Source organism: Ursus americanus, chromosome 33 (genome assembly GCF_024610735.1).
Source record: "Ursus americanus isolate L20-20 chromosome 33, mUrsAme1.1.p, whole genome shotgun sequence".
Lineage (NCBI taxonomy): Eukaryota > Metazoa > Chordata > Mammalia > Carnivora > Ursidae > Ursus > Ursus americanus.
The window spans coordinates 14,071,762-14,098,186 of record NC_142159.1 but is presented as its reverse complement, the minus strand read 5'-3'; the positions used below and the strand labels follow the sequence as shown (position 1 = coordinate 14,098,186).

At 54.0% G+C, this 26,425-nt stretch overlaps 1 protein-coding gene across 3 annotated transcripts in view; it reads left to right on the top strand.

Moving 5' to 3' along the window:
• EPHB2 (EPH receptor B2) overlaps positions 1 to 26,154 on the top strand; it is a 182,259-nt gene extending 156,105 nt beyond the window's left edge. The window contains exons 6-16 of one of the 3 annotated variants that reach the window (XM_045782559.2): positions 30 to 154; positions 7,994 to 8,063; positions 10,108 to 10,216; positions 11,117 to 11,184; positions 17,770 to 17,892; positions 18,459 to 18,706; positions 19,691 to 19,906; positions 20,772 to 20,921; positions 22,005 to 22,198; positions 23,661 to 23,816; positions 24,334 to 26,154. In XM_045782559.2, the coding sequence (XP_045638515.1) occupies positions 30 to 154; positions 7,994 to 8,063; positions 10,108 to 10,216; positions 11,117 to 11,184; positions 17,770 to 17,892; positions 18,459 to 18,706; positions 19,691 to 19,906; positions 20,772 to 20,921; positions 22,005 to 22,198; positions 23,661 to 23,816; positions 24,334 to 24,442 (1,568 nt within the window). In that variant the 3' untranslated portion in view covers positions 24,443 to 26,154. Of the gene's footprint in view, positions 1 to 29; positions 155 to 7,900; positions 8,064 to 10,107; positions 10,217 to 11,116; positions 11,185 to 17,769; positions 17,893 to 18,458; positions 18,707 to 19,690; positions 19,907 to 20,771; positions 20,922 to 22,004; positions 22,199 to 23,660; positions 23,817 to 24,333 lie in introns of all 3 variants that reach the window. The other 2 variants (XM_045782561.2, XM_045782560.2) reach the window with 2 other exon arrangements.
• The last annotated feature ends 271 nt before the right edge of the window (positions 26,155 to 26,425 follow it).

Here is a 26,425-nt window from a genome sequence, read left to right as displayed (position 1 = left end):
TGACCCCTGACCTCTGACCTCTCTTCCAGCTCCATCGGCCGTGTCCATCATGCACCAGGTGAGCCGCACCGTGGACAGCATCACCCTGTCGTGGTCCCAGCCTGACCAGCCCAACGGTGTCATCCTGGACTATGAGCTGCAGTACTATGAGAAGGTACCCATGCTCCCGGGCGCACTCCCCACCCCCACCCCCACCTCCCTGGGGCCAGGGGTTCTACCATCGCGTGAGACTGGACACAGAGAGAGCACTGGCCTCGGAGTCAGGCTGCCTGGCTCAGTTCTGACTCCGGTCCTCCCCAGCTGTGGGACATCAGGCAGGTGCTTTGACCTCTCTTAGTCGTGCTTTTGTTGGTCTGGGGCGCCGGGCCAGCAATCTCAGTAAAAGACAACGACGGTCATGGCCCTTTCCTCACCGAGACCCTTCCTCTTGGCTTCAGTGGGCCTGAGGTTCTGAAAAACTGGTTTCCCAAAAAGCTTCACCCATCTGAAGCAGAGATTTAAAACTGCACAAGAGAGCTTCTGTCCAGGGTGCGATTAGAGCTCCGTCCCCGTGTTGCTCAGATTCCAGCTAAAACACTTGTTTTCATTTGCCTGGCCGCCATTTGTATGGGGAGAGAGCGATTTCTCTTTGAGCTTTTAAACCAGACCCTTGTTACCCCCCAAGGAGCCGGGGCTGGAAGCCACTGGTGTCGTAGAGGAGCATTGGACTAGGAATGGGAAGCCATAGGTTCAGATCCCAGGTCCATCCAGACCCGGCCGTGTGACCTTGGGCAGGCATCTTAACCTCTGTGAGCCTCAGTTTCCTCCTGTGTCACGTCCAAAGGAGATTGCGTCTCTTGACTAGGGGCTGCGCAGGTGAAGGAGGAAAGGCAGGGGTGGTGCCCAGCACAGCTCCCGGCCCCAGCAGAGTGTGTTTTCCCTTCCTCCCGTCTGCCGTGCGTGCCGTATGGTGGGCAAGAGCTACTACCTGTGAGGCCAGGTGAGGCCGGTACATTTGAACGTGGGGCCTGCTCAGTGTAGGAGCCAGGGGGCGGATACAGCAGCGGGACATCAGAGGTCCAGGAAACCCTCTTTGTGACTGGAGAGTTTTCTTCCCTGCATCCTGAGGCACAGAGGCTGCAAGGGCCTCTGGGAAAATTGTCATTGGGATCGCATTCAGACTAAGGTGTGAATGACTATAGGAAGTGCTTTGGTTGAGGGTTGGGGCCTGGAAATGGATAGGAAGCCTCTCCCCCCCGGCTGAGACGAAGAGAGAGGGAAGCAGATCCAGCCTTCCTGCTGGAGCCCTGCCTTGTGAGGCCCAGCCCCACCCTTCCACTCTGCTGACCCCGGCTCGGCCCAATCCTGATGAGTCCCGGGAGGCCGTCAAACTCCTATCCAGCCTCACGCAGCTGGTTTGTGATTGCTGTGTCCTTGCTCGTCCCTTGCTCTAGGCAGTGCCTTCTGAGAGGCCAGGGACCACATCTGTCCCATTCACCGTCTTCTCCCCAGCACCCTGCGCCCGGCACCAAAGCGACACTTGATAATATTGGTTGAAGGAATAAGTGAAAAGATCCCTTCCCAGGGCCTGTTCCTCCAGGGTGGAGACCTTGCCTTACCGTCTGCTGTTTCCCCAGCCTGGCACACAGTAGGTGCTCAAGAGGCGCTGTTGGATGGCCTGAGCTGAGGATGATGTGAGGGAAGCGGCTCCGGTCCTCGCTGGGCCCTCGAGGGCCTTGAAGGAGCCAGGTGTCCTGTAGCATGAGCCAGACCAGCTGTTCCCAGGCCCCGGAAGCCCCAGGCCCTGCAGAAACCAGCATTTCCACCCCTTCTGGCGGGGACAGCTTAGCAACTCAGAATTCAACAAAGAAAAAAAAAAAACGCTAATTAAGAAGCTTTATGATTAAACGGAACTGAAAGTGTTTGTCCCCGAAGACCAGAGCGGAAATGAGGAATCCCAGCGCGGGTCCTGCCGCCGGCCCATTTCCTACCAAGACGGGAGGGGCTGGGGAGGCTGCTGGAGGTGTGAACCGGGAGGCAGCTCTGCCCTACTTTCTGCGGCGGCCCGGCATCCCCAGGCCTCTGCCACGGGGGCAGGACCCGCAGGCCCTGCAGCAGCCGCGGCCACCACCTGCTCACCGCCTCCATCATCTCGTTCCTCCTCACAGTAGTGCCATTCACCCCAGTGGACGGGAGGGGAAACTGAGGCACAGAGAGTTGTGCGACTTGTCCAAGAGCACCCAGCTGCTAAGTGGCAGAGCAAGGATTTGGGCCTATGCTCTCTCTCCTCACCTGGCTCTCCTGCCTTCTGGGATGCTTCTGGGATGACTGTGTAAAGGTGGACAGGACCAGGCTCTGAAGGAGGATCTGAGGTACAAATGGCCAGAGAGGGACAGGCCTGAGTTACGAGTGTGGTGAGACATGGCCCTACTCTGTCAGCCCCTCCTCCCGGGGCCTGGGGCGCAGTAAGAGGCAGCTTGGCATCTGCCAGTGAGAGATGGACACCAGTTCATTCGATATTCACTGTCGCCAACTTTGGGCTGGGCCCTGGGCTCAGTACTGGGAATACTGCAATTAGCCAGACATGCCCAGAGGCCTCAAGGCCTTCGCAGTCCAGGGGAAAAGACAGATCCAGACATAAATAGCCATGAGACCAATTGTAGCACAGTCACAGAAGGGCCAACAAAGGTCCTTATGGACACCAAGGAGGGACCCATGATCTGGGTCAAGTGAGGGTAAATCATTCTAGTGACATTTGAGCTGAGCCTTGAAAGATGCTAGGAGTTCACCAGACAGACGAGTGATGAGAGCAGTCATTCCAGACAGCAAGAACAGCACATGCAAAGGCCCTGGGGCAGGAGAAGGCAAGTGTGGAGGAGCAATATGAACAACAGCAAGATTAGTAGGGAAGGAGTTGGAGAGGGAGACAGGGCTGGGTTGTGGTGGGCCTTCTACGCCTTTGGAGTCTGGATTCAATTTAAAGTACTATGGGAAGCCATCAGAAGGTTCTGGAATGGTGTGATCTGACTCAGATTATGTTAAAGATCCCTGTAGCTTGCTGTGTGGAGAATAGACTGTAAAGGAGTTCTGGGGACACAGACCCTTTAGAGGGCTCTCATGGGACACTAAGTGAGAGACGACGGTGGCAGGGAGTAGGGGCTGGCAGCAGAGATGGTGAAAGCCAACAGATTCAGACGGTATTTGGAAACTCAGGGGACCAGGGAAGTGTGGAGGACAGCTCCCAACGGCTGGTGGTGCCTTTTCCTGGGGCCAGGGTGGGTTTGTGATGTGGAGATACAGGGGCGAGGCTTGCCAGGGGTGGAAAGGTACGGCCAAGAACAGACAGGAGGGTGTGCAGAGATAAAACAGAACCGGATGGACAGAATCAGGACGATGGCATGTCTAAGGAGAGAAGGAAAAAGGAGCTGACGGCAAGTGTCAGAGGAGACGGCAGACAGGGGTCGGAGCAGTCTCGGTCCCCAGCCTCTCAGGCTTCCGTCGGGAGGGACAGCCAGAATGCGGGATGGATTCTGACAAGTCCGCAGCCGGCTCTTCCCAAACACTTCGGAATCCTCCCGGTGCCTGCAATTGATTTCTTTAATGAAGGCTGCAGATCTCCCCAGGTAGGGGAGCTCGGCAGCCAGCCCTGCCGACCCGTGGGGGCCCCGCCCCCACTATCTTTCCCACTCCTCCCTTCCTGCTTTAGAAAGGGCTCTTTTTGGAGCGGGCTCCCCGTTTGGCCTTTCCCCAGCTCCACTGGGGATTTCCCAGCCTGCCCGGAGCCCGGAGCTAAAAACCACTTTGCTGGAAGGCTTCTGGATGCCGCTGACGAATGGTGTTGGCCAGACCGGCGCTGGCTGTTTCCATCGGCTCCAGCGTCCTGGGGGAGGTGGCCTCCTTTGGCAGCTGCCCCAGAGCTCGGAGGTTCATGCCCCCTTTGGCTCCCCCAGCGCTCCAGGAGAAGATTCATTTGTGGGGCCACCTATGGCAGATGGGCCCCCGTAGGCCTCAGCGATTTGTGTTTATTCAACAGAAATTTCCACTTGCAGAGCGGAAGGGGAGGAAGGTTGGGGGCGATGGGGATGAGCTATGAAAGTCCAGGCTTCATTGGTTGTTGTCCAGGGTACGTGGAGCAGTGGGGACGGTTGTCCAGGTTGGACATGGAGAGGTTTGTTCTCACACTTATTCATTTCATGAACATCAGCGAAGGCTTGCCCTGTCACGGTGTTGATAACGATGAGGGCGATAGCCAATATTTATCAAGTCCTTATGTGTGCTGGAGAGTATGCTAAAAGCTTTACCCATTTTTTTCCTATTGAATCTCCACACCCATTCTGTGTGGCATAGGGTGGTGTTATCCCACTTTAAAGATGAGAAGACCAAGGCCCATAGGGCTTAAGAAATGCACCCAGTGCCTCACTGTCCCATAATCTCCGGGTAAGGATTCAAACTAAGGACGGGTAGATTTCTTTTTTTTTTTTTAACATTTTATTTATTTATTTAGAGAGTGAGTGTGAGTGGGGGGAGGGGCAGAGGGGGAGGGAGAGAGAGCATCTCCAGCAGACTCCACGCTGAACGCAGAGCCCGATGTGGGGCTTGATCTCACGACCCTGAGATCATGACCTGAGCCGAAATCAAGAGTCTGACGCTTCACTGACCGAGCCACACACGTGCCCCGGGACTGGTGAATTTAGTACTAAATTTCTTCCCTTAACCCGTTGGCGTTTAGTCCTAATTCAGATAAAGGTGCTCCAGCCATGGCGGAGGAGAGAGGGGAGCAAATATGTCTAGAGCAGCTCCTTTGTGCCAGATGTTACCCGATCACAACAACCCTGAGAGGCTGGCATTTGTTGTTCCTTTTCTGGAGTAGAAAACAGGGGCCCAGGGGAGTGAAGGGTCTTTCCAAGGTCACAGTGCAAGTAAGGGGAAGAATCGGCATTTGAAATAACTTTCGATCCCCTGCTCTGTCCTGTTCCCTGCTTTAGGGAAGCGATCCACGAGGTTCATTCCTCATTCTCCTGAGGCACCCACGCCACTGGCAGTTACTTCCCAGCTCCCTCCTATAATCAGGAACTTAAAACTTCCATCCTCTCTAAGTGGACACCCAACCCACTCAGTCTGCAGAATCCATCCCCTTGTCAAACCAGAGCAGATTCCATGTTGGCTGGCGGTACCTAGTGGACAATCTTGGTACTGCAACATGCGTTCATGGCTTTTTTTTTTTTTTTTTTTTTTTTTTTTTTTTTGAGTCTACGATGTTCACTCATTTTTTATCGGCGGTAGTTAGTGAGCACCTACGGGTGTTGAGCCTGCGGGTCCCGGAGATGAATGAGACAAGGTCTCTGCCCTCGGGAAACCCACAGTTCTTAGAGAAAACACATGCATATCAGAACAACAGGTGGGAGAGGAGGCAATGGACCTGCAACTCTCTCTGGGACATCTGAGAAGTTTTCCCAGGAAAGGTGGTACTTGTACTAAGTCTCGATGAACAGCAGATGGGGAAAGGGTATTTCGCAGAGGGGAAACAGCACTTGCCAAGGCTCAGAGTGTCCAGGGAAGGTAGGGTTGCCAAATAGAATATAGGACACCGGTTACATTTAAATTTTTTTAAATAATTTTTTAGTATAATTGTGTTTTAAATATTGCATGGGAAGAACTTATACAAAAGAAATTATTCATTGTTTTTCTGAAATTCAGATTTAACTGAACATCATACATTTTTATTTGCTAAATCTGGCAGCCCTACCAAGAAAGGGAGTTTAGGAAAGCCTTTGGGTATGACTAGAGCGTGGAGGATACTGGGGTTGTGGCAGGCAAGACCGGCAAAGGGTGAGTCATGAAGGTTCTAGAACGCCAAGCTGAGGAGTCCAGCCTTCACCCCGTGGGCATTGGAGCAGGGCTATGTGTGCAGGCTTCTGTGCTTAGTACAGGGGAATAAAACACAGCCCCTGCCTTCGGGAGTTTACAGTCAAGGTTATGCAATCAGCCGCTGCCCAGGATGAGGGGACGTAGCAGAAACCCCCTCCTAGGGCATCCACGCAAGTGCTCCAGGGCTCAGAGGAGGGGAGGCACATCTGGCTGAGAGGTCAAGCAGGTTTCCTGGCAGAGGCGGCAGAAGAGCTGGCTCAAGAAAAGAGACTTCATATGTGCTGCTGCCCCTGGGAGGTGTGAAGGGGTGGGGAGGAGGCTCTCACAGGTCATCCCCTTCTCTAACCCCCATATCTCAAGTTCTTTCTCACCTCCTTGCCTTTGCACCTGATACTCCTTGCCAAGCATGCACTCCCCCTTTTTGATCTGGGTGACTTGTTTATTCTTCGAAATTCCATTGCAGAACCCCCCTCTGCAGAGAGCGTTGCCTGACTTCACCTGATGGCCCCCACCCAGGCGAGCTCACGTGCCCCCAGCCCACTGTATCAGCGCATTATTCATATTAATGCATTTTATCCTCTAAACAGCCCTCGGAGGTGGCTGTGACCATTATTATCCCCATTTTACAGATGATGAAGAGGCAAAGAGAGGTTAAGAAACTTGCCCAAGGTCGCAAAGGTAATAAGTAGGAGAGTCAGGACTTGAACCCAGGAAGTCTGGCTCCAATTTGTGATCTTAACCTCTAGGCTCTGGTGCCCGTAGTGACATTGCGCACACTGAAGCTGTTGGTTTTGAGAGCGTTTTCAAGGGCTCTGCAGCGCACGTGTGCGTGCCCGGCATGCACAATCCGGTGTGCATTTTTCTGCACAGAGGTTCATAGCTTTCATCAGCTTCTCAGGCGTTTGTGATCCTCGAAGGGCCGAAGTCTCCATACTGTTTGTTTTTCTGAACTGAGCTCTCTGAATCCCGTGCCCGTGCCTTCGTCCCTTGGAGTCCCCAGGGCCTCGTGCAAAGAGGGTGTTTAGGGAAGGCTTGGGGGGTGGCTGACAGCTGTCTGAATGAGCATCGTCTAGACTGGCAGACGCTGCGTCCTGCTCAGCCACAGCTCCGTTCCCACGCAGCAGCTCATCTTGGTCTTGTCCCGCACTCCTTGCGTCGCCCTGGGCAGGACTCCGGTCAGAACTGGCATTCTGCAGCTCTCGAAGGAGGGAACACGAGGTCCTGGGTACTCAAACCTGGGACCTTAGAGGTGGTTCCACGTGGGAGCCTGGTTTTGAGTCCCAGAGCAGCCACCAGCTCCTACATGACCTTGAACGTCACTTTCCCCATCTGGGCCTTAATTCTTGCCTCACTCAAGTGTGCTGTGGCTCAGCACAGGTCCCTCCACCTACCCTATCAAGGCATGGGGCAGGAAGGGGGATGCGGAAGTGGGTAAAGTAGGCCCTCTCCCTGCTGTCTCCAAGAACTCACAGCCTAGGCCTCCCGGGCTGCACGCGGTGGCCGCTCAGCATCTGTGTATTAGTCAGCTATCACCGAGAAGGGGGCTGCAAAATCTACAGTCCCCCAAACACAATGGTTTCCAAGCGCCTGTTTTTCTTGCTCATTGGTTGGAGTCTGTGGGTCAACCGAGGTGGCCCTGTTTCAGCCTAGGAGTTAGGTCAAGGTCTTCCCTACATGTTTCTCATTCTGGAACCAGCTGTTACCCAGGTTCAGCCCCGTCCTGGCTGAAGGCAGGAGCACAAGAGGCCAAGCGAACTCAGCAAGCGCCTGTAAAGCCTCCACTTGCATCATGTCCTCTAGAATGTTCCAAGGACCAAAGCAAGACTCATGGACAAATTCGGCATCCACGAGGCAGAGAAATACACTCTGCCTTCTTTTGTGGGAAGTCACATGCAGAAAGTATGGGTGTGTGATTCTCTTACAGGGAGGGAGTGAAGAATTGGGAATGACAGATGTTTTTTCCAGTGGCCAACCCCGCCCCCAGGGGCAGGAGTGGGCTCTGGGCCCACCGTGGGCAGCAGCCTTGCTAATGGTCTTCTCTGTTCCTCGGCAGGAGCTCAGTGAGTACAACGCCACAGCCATAAAAAGCCCCACCAACACGGTCACTGTGCAGGGCCTCAAAGCCGGCGCCATCTATGTCTTCCAGGTGCGGGCACGCACCGTGGCGGGCTACGGGCGCTACAGCGGCAAGATGTACTTCCAGACCATGACAGAAGGTGAGCAACACCCAGAGGGCAAGAGGAGGGCAAACAGAATGAACTCGAAGGCTCCCGTTCCTTCCAAGTGCCTTTGTGCGAATCAGAAAGGGCACCCCCTCTTCTAGACGTCAACCCTCCCTGCTGCTCGGGAACGAGCCATCCAGAGAGGCCCCGTGTCTGTGGCTGGAACGCACGTGGACTCCCCCATTGCCATCCTGTCTGCCAGGGGGCTTCCTTTCGGAGGACTCTCAGGAGCTCAGCCCTAATTTGCAGAGACACTCTGAGCAAGTCACTTCCCTTCCCTGGTCCAAATTTTTCTCAGCTACAAAATGAAAGCATCATATTCGATCTTTGAGAGCACACCTGTTTTATCCGTGCATGACTCCAGTGACTTGCAGCTGGATTGAGAAAAATTCTGAAGTTCAGCAGGAAGAAGTGCTGGGATGGATTAGTGATGTCTGCCCTGGGCAAGAGAAGGGGAGGCTGCAGCCCACATGCTGTGTGTCTCCCAGTCCAGGACCCCATGGTCTCTGAGTACCTCTCCTGCTCTAATAATCTCTGAGGAGCAGCAGAGTTAACAGTATGGGCTCTGATGCCAGACAGATGGAAATTATACAGCTGATTCAGCCCTAACTGTGTGGCCCTGAGCAGCTCTGAGTCTCAGTTTTCTCATCTATAAATGGGGATGATGACAACTCTCTCATTGTCATCATCATCGTTATCAAACTAGTGTCAAGTTGGGACTAGATGTATAGAAACTTAGCAATATGCCTCACACGTAGTTAGCGCTCACCGGATAGTAGGTAAGGTCATAGCTGTCATTGCCGGGAGTCTGGCAGCCCTTTCACCAACCAGCCAAGCTCCAGGGTAGCTTTACTTATAACCAGACTCCGGCGTCCTCTCGTAGCATCTGCTTTAACCACTGGTCCCGGGCCTCGGCCTTTGCCTAGCTGAACATCTCAGAGTCTCCTAGACCCATGAATTCTCGTCTTACCACAAGCATCCTCCCTAATGGCTCCCCCATCTTTCCAGGATGCCAACAGCACCTGTAAAACCCCACCTCCTTGTGACCAGCATGTTCACCCTTCTAGGCCCTCTTGCATGTTGGATGCATGTCATTGACCTGGGACGTGGGGGACTGTCCCAAGATCCTTTCTTTATTAACTCAGCAAATGCACGCTGGTGCTAAGGACCCAGAACGTACCCGGTCCCTGACTCCCAACAAGCTCTTGTCTCATCATGGAAGCAAACGAGAAGTAATAATAATAAAATTAAAAACAGCGATGGTGTTGATGGCATTGAAAATGTGCTGAGTGGTTTCCAGGACCTGGGCCAGTGCTGAGGGCATTTTATGCATTATCTCATTTAAGCCCATACACAGACCTGGGTTCACCTGCTGGCTTTGGCCGCTTTCTCACCATGTGACCACAAGCCAGTCATGGCATCGCTCAGCCTCAGTGCCCTCGTCTGTAAATGGCGTGCTCATAGGCACTGAGTCACAGGACTACTCTGAGAAGCAAGATACAACACATACTTAGCACCGTGACCAAAAAATAAAAACACTCAATAACAATAATAATTCATATTTACTGGGTGGTCACTCTCCTGCCGCCTGTCCTTCTAAGCGCTTTACACGACAGCCCTCTGAGGGGGGACTATTCGCCCCACTTTACAGATGAGGAAACTAAGCCGCAGAGAGGTAAGTCGCTTCACCGGAGATCACAGACGGGAAGGCCCTGCCGGGACTCAAACCCGGGGTCTGGCCTCAAAGTCTGTGCTTACAGCTGCCTCTCTGTATGTCAGCTTCTTACTATTGTTGGTTTCGTATCAACATCGAGGTATCATGCCCGTTTGATAGAGGAGAAACTAAGGGTTGGAGCAGTGCACGGACTCTCCGAGGTTACCTGTGAGTGAGTGCCGGCTCGTTCTCCGTCTGGGCACGGGACAGGGGCTCTCTCAGCAGCAGGAACGGAATCTGGGGATCACAGGAGACCAGGCGGGGTGGGGGGCTCTAGGACCCCCAGAGCCGGGCTGACAACGCGCCACGTGCTTTCTCCCCCAGCCGAGTACCAGACAAGCATCCAGGAGAAGCTACCTCTCATCATCGGCTCCTCGGCGGCGGGCCTGGTCTTCCTCATCGCTGTGGTCGTCATCGCCATCGTGTGCAACAGGTGGGTGGCTGTCCCCGGCCCCGTCCGGGCCTGGCCGGCCATCTAGTCAACCATTCCTGAACAGTGTCTGTGAGCCGAAGAGATATTCCCATCATTCCCAGGGCCAGGGAGAGGCCTGGGCAGGCCTGGATACTCTCCCACCTCCCGAAGTGGCCACCATTAGCTACGGTCCATCCCTTTGGGCTGGGGTTGCCTTGACAAGTCCACTGTTCGTGGAGCTGCCTCATAGAGACGCTGATACTTCAGCACGAAGGAATGTCTCAGAACAGTGGGCAGGAAAGACCGCAGGATGCCCGGAGCTAAGGGGTGGCTGGAGAGGAAGCCCGGATCACCCCGCTCCCTGCACCCCTCGAGGCCCCTGCATGGCCAGGGCTACAAGCGGAGTGTCAGAGGGGAGGTCGATGAGCTCCGATAGCGCCCGCTGGCCTTGGTGGCAGGAAAAGCAGCGAGAAGGTAGATAGGAGCAGGTGGGGGGAGGGGCATCCCAGTTTGCAGGCACAGCGCGTACAGAGGTAGGAGGTGGGACCTGTTTCCTGACTTCTGCTGAGCATAATGCAGAGCCTGTCTTCTTCCTGAGATCCCCACTTTAGAACAGACGGGGCCATAAGGTCAGATGGACAGAAGCCCCTGGGATTTCTGGGGCCATGGGAGATGACTCTGAAAGGGGCTTGGCTGGAGAGGGGATGGGGAAATGGTGAGCCTGGATTTGAGGTGGGAGAGGTGGAAAGGGATGGGGGTGGGGGTGGCCAAGAAGGATGAGGCTGCTAGGCCAGGGGCAGGCAGGGAGCCCTCTGGCAGGGGTGTGGTTTTGAGGGCCTGCCCTCCCTCTCCCTATCACCTACTGTGGCTCCCAGCTCCCCGGGGCTTCCAGGTGGCTCCAGCCCTTTGCTCTTGTTCCAGAAGACGGGGGTTTGAACGTGCTGACTCGGAGTACACGGACAAGCTGCAGCACTACACCAGTGGCCACAGTATGTACACCCCGGCAGGGCCGGCACCCTTGGGCCCTTTGCTTGGCCGTTCCCCAGCAACCTCTCGGCCTCCTTCCACTCCCTCCCACCTTGCCGCAGCCAGACTGAACGTCCAGCTGTTCCCTGAACCAGCCAAGCTCGCTGTCCCCTCTTGGCCTCTGCACCTGCCGTCCCCTTTGCCTTCTCTCCAGTCTCATCACCCGCCTTCTCTTCCCCGTGTAACTCTGCCCCTCCCCCGGCCTCAGCATATACAAACCGCTCTGAGCAGCCTCGCCTGACCCCCGCCCCACCCTGGCTTTAGGGCTCCGTCTGTGCTTGCATAGCGCCCCCTTACCTGGCTGCATTGTGAGGGCCGTGCCCTTGGCTCCCCAACTGTATAGTGGGAGCGCCTGGAGACGTGAAAGTGGGTCTGACACCACTGCCCCCGAACGCCAGCACGCTGCCCGGCGCTTAGCAGACACTAGATCCCTATTTACACAATATATCCATGAGTGGCATGAGATGCTGAGGACCCCAGGCTCTGGCCTGGGAGGGGACGGGCCCTATTGCTCCTCCCTGGTGACCCCTCTGATAACCACTGCCCCCCACCCGGTGCCTCCATTTCCCCCATTGTCCCATCCCATCTCAGTCCAGGTGCCACACACCCAGAACAGATATCCCCTCTCAAGGGGCCCAGCAGAGACAGAAGCAGAGCATAGATTTTACCCCGGCAGAACCGACATGGGGTGGGCTGAGGGATGGGGGAGGGAGTGGGGGGGCAGGGAGAACCTTCACTCTCACTTCCACTCACTCAGCAAACAGGAATTCCAAGCGGGTCCAATATAGCTCCTCAAACTGTACTAGCTGGGGTACTCTGGGGCGTCTCAGATGCCGCTGGGTAAGGAAAGCCGTCGGCACAGCCCTTCACATGTCACACAGTCTTTGTGACCTGCTGTGTATGCCAGGCAGGGTTTTAGGTAGCTGGGGATACACAAGTAAGCAAACCACATATCCCCACCCTTGCAGAACCTAGATTCTGGTGGGAGGGCCAGGGAACAAAAGAAATACAGGTAGTAAATGAGAAAAGCACATGGCGTGCTGGAAGATGAAAGCATTACGGCAAAAGGCACAGTAGACCAGGGTGATGAGCTGAGAACTGCAAGGTCAGGGCTGCCTATTCAGGTAAGGCAGTTGGGGTTGGCCTCGCTGAGAGGGTTTCAGTGGAGCAAAGACATGAACGAGCTGGGGGGGTGAGCTGCATGGACAGACCTGAGGGGACAGCCTCCCAGGCAGAAGGAACAGCCCGTGCAAAGGCCCCGAGGCTGGAGTGTGCCTGGCACGTTTCAGGAACAGCCAGGAGGCTAGTGTGACTGGAGCGGAGTGGGGAGGCAGGGGGGGGCAGGGACGAGGGGCCCCAACATGTACATCCTTGTCAGCCCTTGCGGGGCCCCGGTCTTTATTCTGAGTGGAATGGGGAGCCTCTAAACGGGTCTGAACCAAAGACTGACACGGTCTGAGGTACAGTTTTGACAGGACTTCTCTGGCTGCTGTGTGGAGGAGAATGGAGTGAAGGGCACCGGGCAGGACACAAGCAGGGAGACCTGTGAGGTGGCTGTTTCTATCACCCAGGGAAGGTTCTGGATTCTGACATGTTCTGAAAGTACTAGATTTGCTGCAGGTGTGGATGTGGGGTGTGCAGGACAGAGCAGAGTTGAGGAGTTCTAGGTATCGAGCCTCTGGGTTAACAGTCAATTTGAAGTAAATTTCCCGAGCTTAAAAAATCATTTTAGACATAAATGTAAAAAATAATTACACCATGAAAATTTCCAGAAGACAATTTAGGTAACTATTCCACGGATAGTCTAAGCCTAAAAGCAGTGGAAGGCGCACATGAAAAAGGCAGAACAATTTACAGCGAAATTAAAAATCACCTGTACGCCGGAAGTGAAAGTCATCAATTACGTCACCCCCTCCTAGTCCCCAAGTAATGAAATCATGGTTATAGATAGAGCTAAACGTACTGAGTGTGTTCTGTGTTTTCATGCTTTCCGTGCATTTGTTCATTTAATCCTTATGATTTTCCCGATAATGTAATTGAGTACGAGGGAACCGAGGCCCAGAGAGGTCACACGGCAGCTCAGGGCGGGAGCTGAGGTCCACACTCCTCGCCACTTGCTGTCCACACCCGACTAACTAGAATAAGGTGGGCTCACACGCCCTGTCACCTGGAGCCATGTGGGAGCATCGCTGTTTAGCGTGTGAGTCACTAACAAGGAAACAGGGGACAGCAGGGATTTATTTTTAAAATCAAGCCCAGGATTTGTTCCTGGATCACACACATTCTAAAGCTGAAGCTTCTAGGTTTCTAAAAAGGGCCTTGGTTTTTTTTCAAAGCACTGCCAGCTCTGTGGTCCCACCCCCACCAGCAACCCTGTGTGGCTGGGACAGAGGAGAAAGCTGAGGCCCGGAGATGTGTGTGACTGGCTTGAAGTCACCTTCACCGGCCCGCATGTTCCATCGTTCAGCAGGTGCTGAGTGAGGACCAAGGTCTCTGGTACCTGGATGTGGCCCAGAGGGACCAACCTGGTTTCTCATCCCTGCCCCACCACTGGACAGCTCTGTGACCGTGGGGAAGTCATCGAGCCTCTTTGAACCTTGGCATCTTTACATGGGAAGTAGCCAGAATGATGCTTCTTTCACAGAATTGTGAGACTTAAATGAAGTAATGGATGTGGAAGTGCTTCCTAATAATATTTAATAATAGCCAACCCTTCTCTATAGCAGGTAACAATTATTCAGTGTTTTCTATTTGCCAACTACTATACCAAGCCCGTTAAAAAGATTCTCATTTAATCCTTGCAGTCCCCTTATGAGGTAGGTGCTGTTTATTATTTCCATTGTAGAGATGAAAAAAGTGAAGCACAGAGAGGTTAAGTAATTTGCCCAAGGGCACACAGCGGTATCAATACTGTGGTTGATCCTCAATTCAAACTCATAAAGCAGCTTATTTGTGATGATTATTACCCGCAGATCCAGAACTCAAACCAGGTCTCTGAATGTCTGGTTCCTCCTCCCTCCTTCATCCTGTATTTCCCATAGTGGCCCTGACAGTCTAAGTCGTCCAAACAATAGCCCAGTATTTTCTGAAGACTTTGACTGCAGAGATCCTCGCCCAGCTTCAGGGCAGCAAATACCTGTCCTGGGAGCCAGGCCTTGAGCAAGGCTCGGCCACAAGGAGCTCCCCCTTCCATTCCAGGATGCAGGATGGGGAAGCTTCCAGAAGAAAACAGTAGCCTGGCAGTTGGAAGTGTAGACTCAGCCACACGACCTGGATTCAAACCCCACATCTGCCACTTACCAGCTCTGTCCGTGTCACCTTGGGCAAGTCATCTAACCTTTCTTGTCCCACAGTGTCCTCATCCAAACAACGGGGATAAGATTAGGTTGGGCCAAATGAAATTGCCATTTTTGTAGGTCAGAAACAGTCAAACACTAACAATTTCATAAGGCTCAGCCTAATAATAGCATTTACCTGGTAGGGTTGTCAGAAGGGTTAATTGGATAGGTACTTATAAAGTACCCAGACCAGGGCCTGGTACCTGGCAAATCCACACTGAGTTGTGGGCAGATTGTTTTATTAACGGTGAGATGAAACCAGAGCGTCACAGAAGCAGGGACAGCTCAGAGCCGTAGCTTCAGTAAGTGTTTATTAAGCATCTACTCATACCAGCTTCACATGTGTACTCCAGAGAAAACATTCTAGAGCAAGGGCTCAGAACTTGGGGTTCACAGACCCCGAGAGCTTCAAGGGACCAGGAACATTCCAAGATTATATGCTGAATCTGGGAGTGTGACACACACGTGAATAATTTTCCAAGGAGCAGATTCATAGCTTCTGTCAAATTCTCGAAGATATTCATGACCCAAACAGGCGGAAAGAGAAAAAGAGAACATTCCAATAGGTAATGCTGTTATTCTTTCAATAAGCATTTTATGAGCACCCTCTATGTGCCGGGTTCTGGGATTAGCATGAACTAGACAGACGTGGCCTCTGTCCCCATGTGGGAGACAGTGTAAAGCAAGTCCACACAGGCAGCAGAGTGTTCCAGAAAGGGGGGGGCAGGAGGCTGTGGGCATGCATATCTGGAAGACTTAATACAAGGTAGGAGAGCCAGACAGACATCAGGGCCATACACGTGGGTGCAGAGACAGGGCTTCAGGAGCCTAAAGAGAAAGCACGGATCTCCACTGGAAGGATCCAGGCAGGCTTCACAGAGGAGGTGGCATTTGATCTGGACGCAAAGAGGAAGAGAAGGGTATTCCAGGTGGAGGTAACCACATGAACAAAAGCACAGAGGCAAGAAATTATAAGATGTGTCTGGGACCGCTGGGTGAATAATTCTTTTTGCTTGCATATAGAGGGGCAGGGAGCTATAGGGGAGCCCAACACGGGGGGTTTGGAATGCCAGGTGAAGGCACTTGCCTTAGTCCTGCAAGCAATAGAGAGCCCTCCTGGCCAAGGCTTGGGGATAACATCTGACGGTTGCACTTCTCCTTAGCTGCCGGAGCCGACCCATCCCTGTCCTCCCTCTGCAGCTAGCCTGACAGAAGGGGTTTCCCCCAATCCTGGTGGAGGGAGGCTGCAAGTCAGTCACCAAGAACCACAGAGCAGGCACTGAGTTTGAGCACGAAAAAGAGCATCTCCCGGGAACTGATGTCCCCGCTCTGAGGAGTGCTGATTGGGGAAGGAGTCGTGGCTGAACAGTCCAGGAGGAGGACGCCGGGACCAGATCTAGTTGCATTGCATGCAGGAGGCCATGAACATGATGATTAAGACTATTGGCCCTTGGCTCAAGTCTGACAGGCCTGGGTTCAAGTCCTGGCTGTGCCGTTTGCTAGCTGCGTGGCCTTGGACAGATTACTTAGCCTTTCTGAGCGGCAGTTCCCTCATGCATGAAATGAGAATAATGATTCCCTTCCTCCAGGAGTTGTTGGGTGCAGAGGAGATAATGCATATAAAGAGCCTGTCCCCATGTTGGGCACAAGGGCTCGGTCAGTGGTAGGTGCAATCATTCTTTTATCTCTGTCACCCGGGTTCTGCTCAGCTCTATAGACATTGAGTGTATATTGTGTGCAGAGCTTTGTTCGAGCCCCACATTGGGGGTGGAAATTACTTAAAAATAAAATCTTTTAAATAAATAAAGGCTAGACAAACACCCACACAAATAATCCAAAATGAAGCTACATATTAGAGCAACAGTTGGCAAACTCTTCTGAAAGGACCAGAGAGTAAGTACGTTAGGCTTTGATAACCGTACCGTCTCTATTGTAACTATTCAGCTCAGTCGCTGGAGTGTGAAAGCAGCCACAGGCAAAGGAATGTCTGCAGCTGTGTTTCAATAAAACTTTATTTACAAAATGGTCAGTGGACCAGTTTGCCAACTGTGTGTTAGAGGTTCCAATTTTAGATTCTTGGAATGTCTGAAACAGACACTGAGAGTGGTCAACTGACATGTCCAAGGTCACACAGCTGAACAGGGTTGATGGCCCCACTCACCAACCAGGCAAGCCTTACTATGGCCCAGGAACCCCAGCTCCTTATTCCTAGAGCTACTGCCTCCAAAGGCATGGCTCCTGGAGGAATGGGAGAATGTGGGTAGGGAGCTGGGGGAGCCGCGGGAGGCCTGGGCAGCAGAAGACCAGTTACCTGGGAGGGAGAAGGTGGGATGGATCATCCTTCCCTTCCTTCCAAGTATGTTGCTGGCTCAGGGCTAGGGTCCGAATTAGATGTTTGGCATCCAAGTTACATACACGTGGGTGCAGAGACAGGGCTTCAGGAGCCTAAAGTTTCTTAATTTCTGGATCAAATAAAAAAGTGCATCAACCAAAGAGTCAAATTAACATGCCATATGTCCAGCCTCACGCTGATCACCAGGGAATTTGCGATCTGGAAAGTTTTAAGACCTAGCTAGAGAGGGACCTGGGAAGTGGACCCAGAAACCATGGGTCTTCAGACCCTGGTGAGTGGGCAGCCCCTCCAGGCTCTGGGGCCTGCCTGGGAATGCTGAGACAGCCAGGAAGTTTCCTAAAGGGAGAGGATGCTTAAATGAAGCCTTAAAAGACAGGGAGGTCTCCCTAGCAAAAGCCCAAGAACGTGGGCTATTGCCTGATCTTTCTGTATTTTTGTTCCAAATCTCTCTTCCTTCTCGACTTCCTCTTCCTTTACTTTGCACCCCCTGATTCTCTAACACAAGAGTGACAAACCTATCTATCCTTTTATGCCCACATCATAACAGACATTGCTAATCAATCCTGAGAGTCCTTTAGCTCCTTTAGGAAGACATTACTAGTCAATTAGAGTTAGAACGAGAGCTAGAACCTATTTGTTCTCTCTGCTGAGCTCTCTGTTCTACTCACCCTTCTACTCACCTCAATGCCCATCTGCTCACTGAGGCCCAGAGAGGTCAAGTGACCTGCAAAGGGTTCCCCGGTTCTTATGGGGCCACATGGGTGTGTATTTCCCTCCATAGAGGGACTAGCTCTAGCCTTTCCATCTGTCCACATCTTGAGTCTGTGCATGTGACCAAGCCTGGTCTTATCCCCCAGTGACCCCAGGCATGAAGATCTACATCGACCCTTTCACCTATGAGGACCCCAATGAGGCAGTGCGGGAGTTTGCCAAGGAAATTGACATCTCCTGTGTCAAAATTGAGCAGGTGATTGGAGCAGGTAGGTGGCTGGTGCTCTCCCAGGTACCATGGCCTCAGCCATGAGTGGGGAGTACTCTTGGGGCAGAGGGTAGGATGTGGGGCAGGAAACTCAGAGGTTCCTCCAAGGCCTGAAGGTTCAGAATCCCCGAGGTAGAAAAGTCCTCAAAGGTCATACGGTAAAGTCACCTCATCAACATATGAGGAAACTGAGGCACGGGGCTGGGAAGGAGCTCGCGTATCACGGCAGAGATTGAGCTCGGTCCAGAACCCCATTCTTTGGCCTCAGTCTAGTGCTTTGTCCTTCCCACCATTCATCCAGTTCCCTCTCTCCATCTCCCTAGGCCTTACCCCATGCCCAGCCAAATACCATGGGACAGCTGTGAAGAGTTTACTCTTACTCCCAGTGGTGGCTAGGACCTTTCTGGGCCCCCACATTCTACAAGGGGGGTCTTTGTCTAAAAGGATGAGTTGACCACTGGGGAGAGAAAGCTCCTTCGGGACCCAGGAGTGGAGGTTCCAAGGAGTGGGAGGTGGCGCTTCCACCTGGCAAGTGACATCCTGCCTCTCCTGGTGTGTGTGTCCCAGGGGAGTTTGGCGAGGTATGCAGTGGCCACCTAAAACTGCCAGGCAAGAGAGAGATCTTTGTGGCCATCAAGACACTCAAGTCAGGCTACACCGAGAAGCAGCGCCGGGACTTCCTGAGCGAGGCCTCCATCATGGGCCAGTTCGACCACCCCAACGTCATCCACCTGGAGGGTGTTGTCACCAAGAGCACCCCCGTGATGATCATCACCGAGTTCATGGAGAACGGCTCCCTGGACTCCTTCCTCCGGGTAGGGGAAGCCGAGAGTGCCAGGGGCCTGTGGATGGGGAGGGAAAGGAGCGGTGGACATAGCTTTGTGGCACCAAAGCCTCACGGGGCCTTGAGAAAGATCTAAGTCAGGAATGGCTTGCATGCTGCCTCTTTCCATTCCCTTCCCCGTGGCAGGCATTGCTCCTCAATCCCAGAACTCTGTCCCACTGAACCAGGAAGCCATCTCAGGATCCTTTGCAATCTAGGAAGCCACAACCAGTCAGTCAGAGTCGGCGTACGACCTGAAATCTGTTACCGTCTGTGCTCTTAGCCAGCCTTCTTATTATGTACGAGAGAAAAGTGAGGCTCGAAGACAGCTAGAGTTTGCCCGGGATTACCTAGAGGGACAAGGTGAGAGCCAGGACTGGAACCAGGTCTCTTGAACCCTGGTCCAGGGTTCTCACCAGATTTTGGATTGCTCCAAAGCTATATGGGCTGGGGGATGGAATCCAGAGCACAAGGTCAAGAGAGGAACGATTCCAGATCCCCACAGGAGATCACAGTCAACCAGCTGGACAGAGAGCGCAGAGGCCTGCTGCTAGACTAGTTGCCATTTTACAACCATTTATTGCGCATCTAGTATGTTCCAGGCACCTTCCATGCACCTCCTTATTTAACTCAGACCCCTGGAAGGTGGGTATAACTTATCCCCATGTAACACACAGATGGGGAGACAGACTCAAGAAGTCAGGTCACTTGTCCAAGGTTGCACGGCCAGCAAAGGGCAGAGCCAGCATCAGACCAGCTGGGTCTACTCCAAAGCCCATGTTCTTTCCGCCACCCTGAAATTGGCCTCTCATGGGCCTCGCTAAGCCCCCACCCCCTCCAAGCACCTGTATCCTTCCCACAGGGCGCATGAGGCCAGGGTGGCTGGGTCCTGCTCTGGTTTCCCGTTGTGTGAATGAGCCAGAGCTCTGATTCATGCCCCTCCATTTACTGTGTGTTTTCGCCACTTCTCCCAAAGCAAAATGATGGGCAGTTTACAGTCATCCAGCTGGTCGGCATGCTGCGGGGCATCGCGGCCGGCATGAAGTACCTGGCAGACATGAACTACGTCCACCGCGACCTCGCCGCCCGCAACATCCTTGTCAACAGCAACCTGGTCTGCAAGGTGTCTGACTTCGGGCTCTCACGCTTTCTGGAGGATGATACTTCAGACCCCACCTACACCAGTGCGCTGGTAAGATGGAAGCAGAGAACAGAGGGGTCGTGGTGCCAGGCAAGAGGGCACAGCTGTCCAACTCTCCCTACAATATGTTTTCACCAACATCTGCTCATGTCAAGCACTGTGCTGGGCCCTGGAGACGCAGAGACACAAACCACAGTCTCCGCCCCCTTGGAGCTCACAGGCTGTCTGGAGACACAGATGTGCAGAGAAACATGAAATAACATAGGACACCTGTCCTGGAAGGCCGAGGAAGGATTGCTAGGAGGGGGTGATATCGAGCTGATAAAGGGCCAGTGAAAGGTTGTCAGGTGCCATGTTCTCAAGGCAAGACGTGACTAGAACACAGACTGTAAGCAGGAAGGTAGTGGGCAGTAACGCAGGAGAGGCAGGCAGGGCTGCTCTTGGAGACCTTCAATGCCTAAGCTCAGGACTCCCTCCTGCTGAAGAGTGTTGAACAGAAAGGACTAAGACACAGCCCCTACCCAAAGAGCTGAGAGACAGTACAAGAAGAGCCCAGCACGCAGGCAAAGGATCTGAGTACTGCTCTGTAGAAGTGCCTCCTTGATGGGGAGACATGGGACACAGTTGTAGGATTAAGAAGAGTGAGCAACTTTGGGGGACCTAGGGAAAGATTTTCAGAGATACTTAAAGGATGGAAGAGGTTTCCAGATGGCAGAGTGAGAAAAGGCATTTCATACACGGGGGAACAGCACGTGCAAATTCCCAAGGCCTGAAGCAACATGGTGAGTTCGAGAAGGAATGAGGTGCTTCGTGGGGATTGGTACAGCACAGGGCATAGGGTGAGGAGTAGTACTGAGAGCAGAGGCCGGACAAGTCAGCCTCCCACCCATTAACCCTCCCCCATTCTGTTCCCCAGGGTGGGAAGATTCCCATCCGCTGGACGGCCCCGGAAGCCATCCAGTACCGGAAGTTCACCTCAGCCAGTGACGTGTGGAGCTATGGTATTGTCATGTGGGAGGTGATGTCCTACGGGGAACGACCCTACTGGGACATGACCAACCAGGACGTAAGTATCCGAGGGGGCTGAGCCCAGCCCAATGTTGGCTGATTCGAAAGTCTGCACAGGATCCTGGAGTCCCCAGGGGTCAAGAGTAGGAAAGGCCTGCACATCCTCAATTCAGCAAATCTTTAAGATGCGTTCACCTTGTGGCCAACCCTGAGTGAGACCATATCTGCCCCTGGGGTGTTTTCCACGTAACTGGGGGGCAAGACGATTATTCCAGGAACCAGCTATTGTTATCAGGAACTTTAGAATCGGGTGCTAAATTGGAGGTGTCGAGTCCTGTAGGTGTTGAGGCAAGGGCCACGTGAGCAAAATCAGTCAGGAAGTCTTCCCAGGACAGAGGGAACACACAGCAGTAGGACTTGGAGACACGAGGCCTTCAAATGGGAAGAATAGCCCGTGCAAAGGCCCAGGGGTGGGATGCTGAGGGATCATGCTGGGAGCGGTAGGGAGGAAAGATGATTAGAAAGGTTGATAAGGTTCAGCAACGGGGTGTTTGAAAGCCAACCCAACAAATTTTGACTTGCAATAACACAGAACAGGAAGGACTTGAAGAAGCTTCTTGAGCAGGGAGGGTGACCTACAGTCCAGCTGGGGAAGGTGAATCCGGGCCTAGTGGCAGGACTGATTGGAGAGAGGCATTTGAGTTCCTTTTTCTGACAGAGGAGCCAGATGGGGCCTGACCTGGGAGACATCGCTCACCTGGAGGAGTAAATGGCACTGAAAACAAGAGTGTGTCACCCTGGGGTGAAGGGCCAGAGAGAGGAGTCCTAGGGAGGGAAAAAGTGGTCCACAGGAGGGTCAGCCTGGTAGACCCTGAAAGTTCTCTCAGGGTGCCAGCTTTCCCAAGATTAGGAAAGGGGGCCAGCTCGCAGCCCCCAGGTCAGACTGAGGCCATAGATGGTGGGAACCCAGGGGAGGCCCCTCCCTGGGGCTCCATCCAGGAGGTGGAGGCAGTTGCCATGGCAACCAAACAGGTCTGTCCTGTGCGACAGAGTGGGGGAGGCGGGGGGAATAGATCAGGTCAGAGGCAGATGCTCTTTATGGCACCCGCCCAACCCCCCTCTGCCCCTGTGTTGCTCCCAGGTAATCAATGCCATAGAGCAGGACTACCGGCTGCCGCCACCCATGGACTGCCCCAGCGCCCTGCACCAGCTCATGCTGGACTGCTGGCAGAAGGACCGCAACCACCGGCCCAAGTTTGGCCAGATCGTCAACACGTTGGACAAGATGATCCGAAACCCCAACAGCCTCAAAGCCATGGCACCCCTCTCCTCTGGGTATGGCCCCACCCCTTCTCCCATACGTCTCCGCCCCCGCCCCACCCAGGCTCCCCCTGCTTCAGCCAGGTGCTCTGCACTGCAGCTTGGGGTCAGGGAAGGCGGCACTCACGTTCCTTGGGCATTTGCCCTGCCTCGGGGTGCGGAGGAGCCCAGGACACAGAAGAGGAGAGGGAAGTGGTAGAGATGGTAAAGGCAGCACTTTTTAAAGCGTGGTCAGAGAGGACGGCATTTAAGAAAAATTACCAGAATCTTGGTTGGTAAACAGATGGGGTGGTCACCGGGTTTCCTTCCTAGCTGCCTCACGCTCGGAGCTGGACGCTTTACTTAGATTTGCATCCTCCTCAACACAGCCATGCACCCGCGTGCGCACACACACACACGCACACGCTTCTACAAATACGGTCCTACACACCGTGAGGCACAGAAGCTCGTGCTTACGCTCCCACACACACAATGTCGCACACGTGGATACGCACCCCCTCTCGGGCCCTCGCACCTACACTGTAGGCGCCCAAGCACACGCATGTGCAGAAGCACCTACCGCACGTAAACACACACACAGACCCACGCTCAGGTCACCGTCCCCGACTCAGAGAGCCTGGCTCAGCCGGACGAGTGTTGGCTCCAGTGAAGCTGAGGTCCGCCTTCTCCAGTTGTCCCCAGGCATGTGCTCCTTCAGACCTGGGGCCGCCACTGCCTTGTTTGGGTGGCTGCCTGTCCCAGACCCCTGTCCCTCCCGGCCCTGCACACTCTTTCTCTTTGGGACCCTATCACATGGAGTTTCTGAGGGGTGTCTACCCAGGGGTCCTCAGGGTCCAGGGTTGGCTTTGTCCAGAGACTCGTTGGGCCCAAGTCCTTCACCTACCAAGGTTTTGTGGCCAACAGTTTGCGTTTGCCTCTACCTGTCGCTCCCCATCATGACCCTGCATCAGCCGCTCCTGACTCTCCGGATAAAATCACTCTGAGCTTTCAGCCCCGCGAGGGTCATTCACTCCCGGCCAGCTCCCATGAGCACCGCCAGCCTTGTCTAGACTTCAGAGGTGCGACCCACAGCTTCCTAGAGCACACCCAGGGTGGAGAAGTTTGGGGGAGACAGCAAAGAGTAGCACAGTTAGTCTGGCTGAACTCCCTCCTCCTGAAAATCAGGCTTGGAGAAGCATCTCCCTCCTCTGAGGTCCGGCCTCCCAGCAACCCCTTCAGAGGCATCCCTGGGCTTTCCAGGTGGCCTCAGCATGGAGCCCTGCAAGCACACTTCCTCTCGCATACTCACACTCATACGTGTGCTCAACATAGGTGCAAATGCACACCCACTGTCACACTGAATACATACACACACTCACCTTTGTCCATGCAGATGGCTACACCCGTGCAGGGACGACGCCTGCAGCGCACCCATGCTTACCCTGCCCCCCTCCCAGCACCTGCCCTAACCATCTCTGTTGCCCACCCCCACCCCCAGAATCAACCTGCCGCTGCTGGACCGCACCATCCCCGACTACACCAGCTTCAACACGGTGGACGAGTGGCTGGAGGCCATCAAGATGGGGCAGTACAAGGAGAGCTTCGCCAATGCCGGCTTCACCTCCTTCGATGTCGTGTCACAGATGATGATGGAGTAAGTGCCCCGCTGCCTCCACCCTCTGTTACCAATACTCCACCCCTGCCATCCCACCAAGCGGGGGCCTCTGGAGGGCGAGGAATAGGCAGTGTCCAGGCAGGGATGTGTGGGACCCAGGAGCAAGATGGCCAACTTTGGAGTCATGTTGAGATCGACACGCAGGTCTGCCTGCGACCAAGGGCAAATCAGCACCTCCCGGAGCCCCAGTTTTCTTCTGTAAACCGGAGGTTGTTAGTTAGATCAAAGGGATCTAAAGTGAGTGGGTACTTCATGAATGCAAGTTCCCTTCTCCTTCCCTGGAGCAGAGGAGACCCCATGCACCTGCGTGTCCTGACTCCCCCTCACGTGCTCCTTCCATCCCCACTAGTCACTCCAACACCCAGAATCCACCCACTCACCCCTTCCCTTACTCTCTTCAGCAGGAAACCCCTGGAGAAGCCCAGGCAGCTCTCCCCCTTCCCACGGCCCACCCCCACCCCCACATTTCCCTAACACACATGCTTCTCTCCCAAAGGGACATTCTCCGGGTTGGGGTCACCTTGGCTGGCCACCAGAAAAAAATCCTGAACAGTATCCAGGTGATGCGGGCACAGATGAACCAGATCCAGTCTGTGGAGGTTTGACGTTCACCCGCCTCGGCTCACCTCTTCCTCCAGGCCCCCGCCCCCTCCGCCCCACACGCCGGCCCCCTGGCTCTCCGTCCACGAACACCGCAGGCTCAGCCGCCTGCCGGGAGGCCACGGGCAGCAGGAAGAACCGAGCAGCGCTCCAGCCATGAGACGTCACCAGGAATATGTGCAACTCAGATGATGGAAAAAAAGGGAACGGGGACAAAAGAAAACAGATCCTGGGAGGGGGCGGGAAATACAACGAATATTTTTTAAAGAGGATTCACATAAGGAAAGTGATCATTGTTCTTAGAGAAAAAAAAAAGGGCTTGGGAGATCCACGTGATTTGTCCCAATCGGAGACCAAAAGCAGTTTCTCTCCAGCTCCCTCTGGGAAGGCGACGTGGCCAGAGCCAAGAAACACTTTCAGGAAAACCAATGTGAAGGGAGAGACAGGGGCCACCCTTCTCTCCCGTCCCCGGGCTGCTCTTCCAGGCCTCGCTCAACAGCCACGCGCCAGGCCGACGGGGCGGGCGGGCGCATGCGCAGCCGCAGGAACCATTCCCGCAGCCGCGGGGCAAACAGAATTTTTCTGTCTTTGGAGAATATTTCAGAATCTCTGATGAAAAAGACGTGTTTCTCCTGTCGGCTCATGGGACTGAAAGGGGGCATCTGCCCTCCTCAGTCAGGGAGACCGTGGGGACACCGGAAAGGTCAGCCTTCCTATGACCGGCCCCCCAAGACTGCAGCGCCTTGTCCCCATCGCGCACGCGCGGCGCCCGGCAGCCCCACCTGGAGGCCCGCTGCTGCGGTGACTGCCATCAGCTACGACTGCCACTGAGAAGGATTGCTCCTGCATTTGGGTTTGTTTACAGCAATTCGTGGACTTGGGGGTATTTTGGTCAGGGGTGGATTTGGTTTGGGGGGTTTGTTTGTTGGGGTTGTTTTTTTTTTTTTTATGACAATGAAGTGACACTTTGACATTTCCTACCTTTTGAGGACTTGATCCTTCTCCAAGAAGAAGGTGCTTTCTGCTTACTGACTTAGGCAATACACCAAGGGCGAGATTTTATATGCACATTTCTGGATTTTTTATATGGTTTTCATTGACACTCTTCCCTCCTCCCCCTGCAGAGAGTTCCCCCCTGCTGCCAGGCCTCACCAAAGCCAACTGCCACGGGGCCATCTGGGCCACTCAGAGACTGAGTGAGGTTTGGGAGGATAAGGGGCCAGGGTGGAGGAGCCCCCCCACCCAGGACTGCTTTTGAAAGCACCAGATTGAGAAGGAAGCAGGCCCTAAAGCTGCAGAACCACACACCTTGTCCACTTCTGCACCCTCCTGCCCCAGTCTGCCCAGTGCTTCCCAGGCAAATAGGCCCCTTTGAGGTTCCCGAGTGCCCTCAGATGGCCAGAGCCCAGTTTTGCCTCTGGGAGCCTAAGCCGGGCCCCGGATCATTCACTGTGATATCCCAGCCCACCAGAGTGTCACCCTCAGAGACGTGTGCAGACGCTCCTTTCCTCCACTCAGGGGAAAGTGTATGGTTTCTCTCCAACCCCCTTCCCCCCAAGCCCCCACACCTTTGCCCAGGTCTGAAGGTCTTAGCCGGGGAGGGAAAACCATCAGCCGTGGGGTCTGGCCACAAACTCCCTGCTGTGAGCAAATGCAGGCATCTAAGCAGAACAATCGGTTAGTGAATTGAATGGAAATAAACATTTTAGTTATAAAATGACCCCTGTTCTCTGTAAGTTCCAAGAAAGACCCTGGCACCCTGGGACATGCCAAGTGACCCATGATGTTCTTCTAAGGGACCCTTCCTTCCTCAGGGTTCTAGAAGGCCCAGGGCTGAGAAAACACGTGGAGGACACCAAAGGTCCATGTGGCCTTTCTGGCTCTGGCTTGTCAAAAGCACAGGCAACAAAAGAAGCAAGTTGAAAGTGACTCAGAATTCAGTGTTCGATACCCTGCAAATCAGGGAGAGCCTCTATGGGAGGCATCAG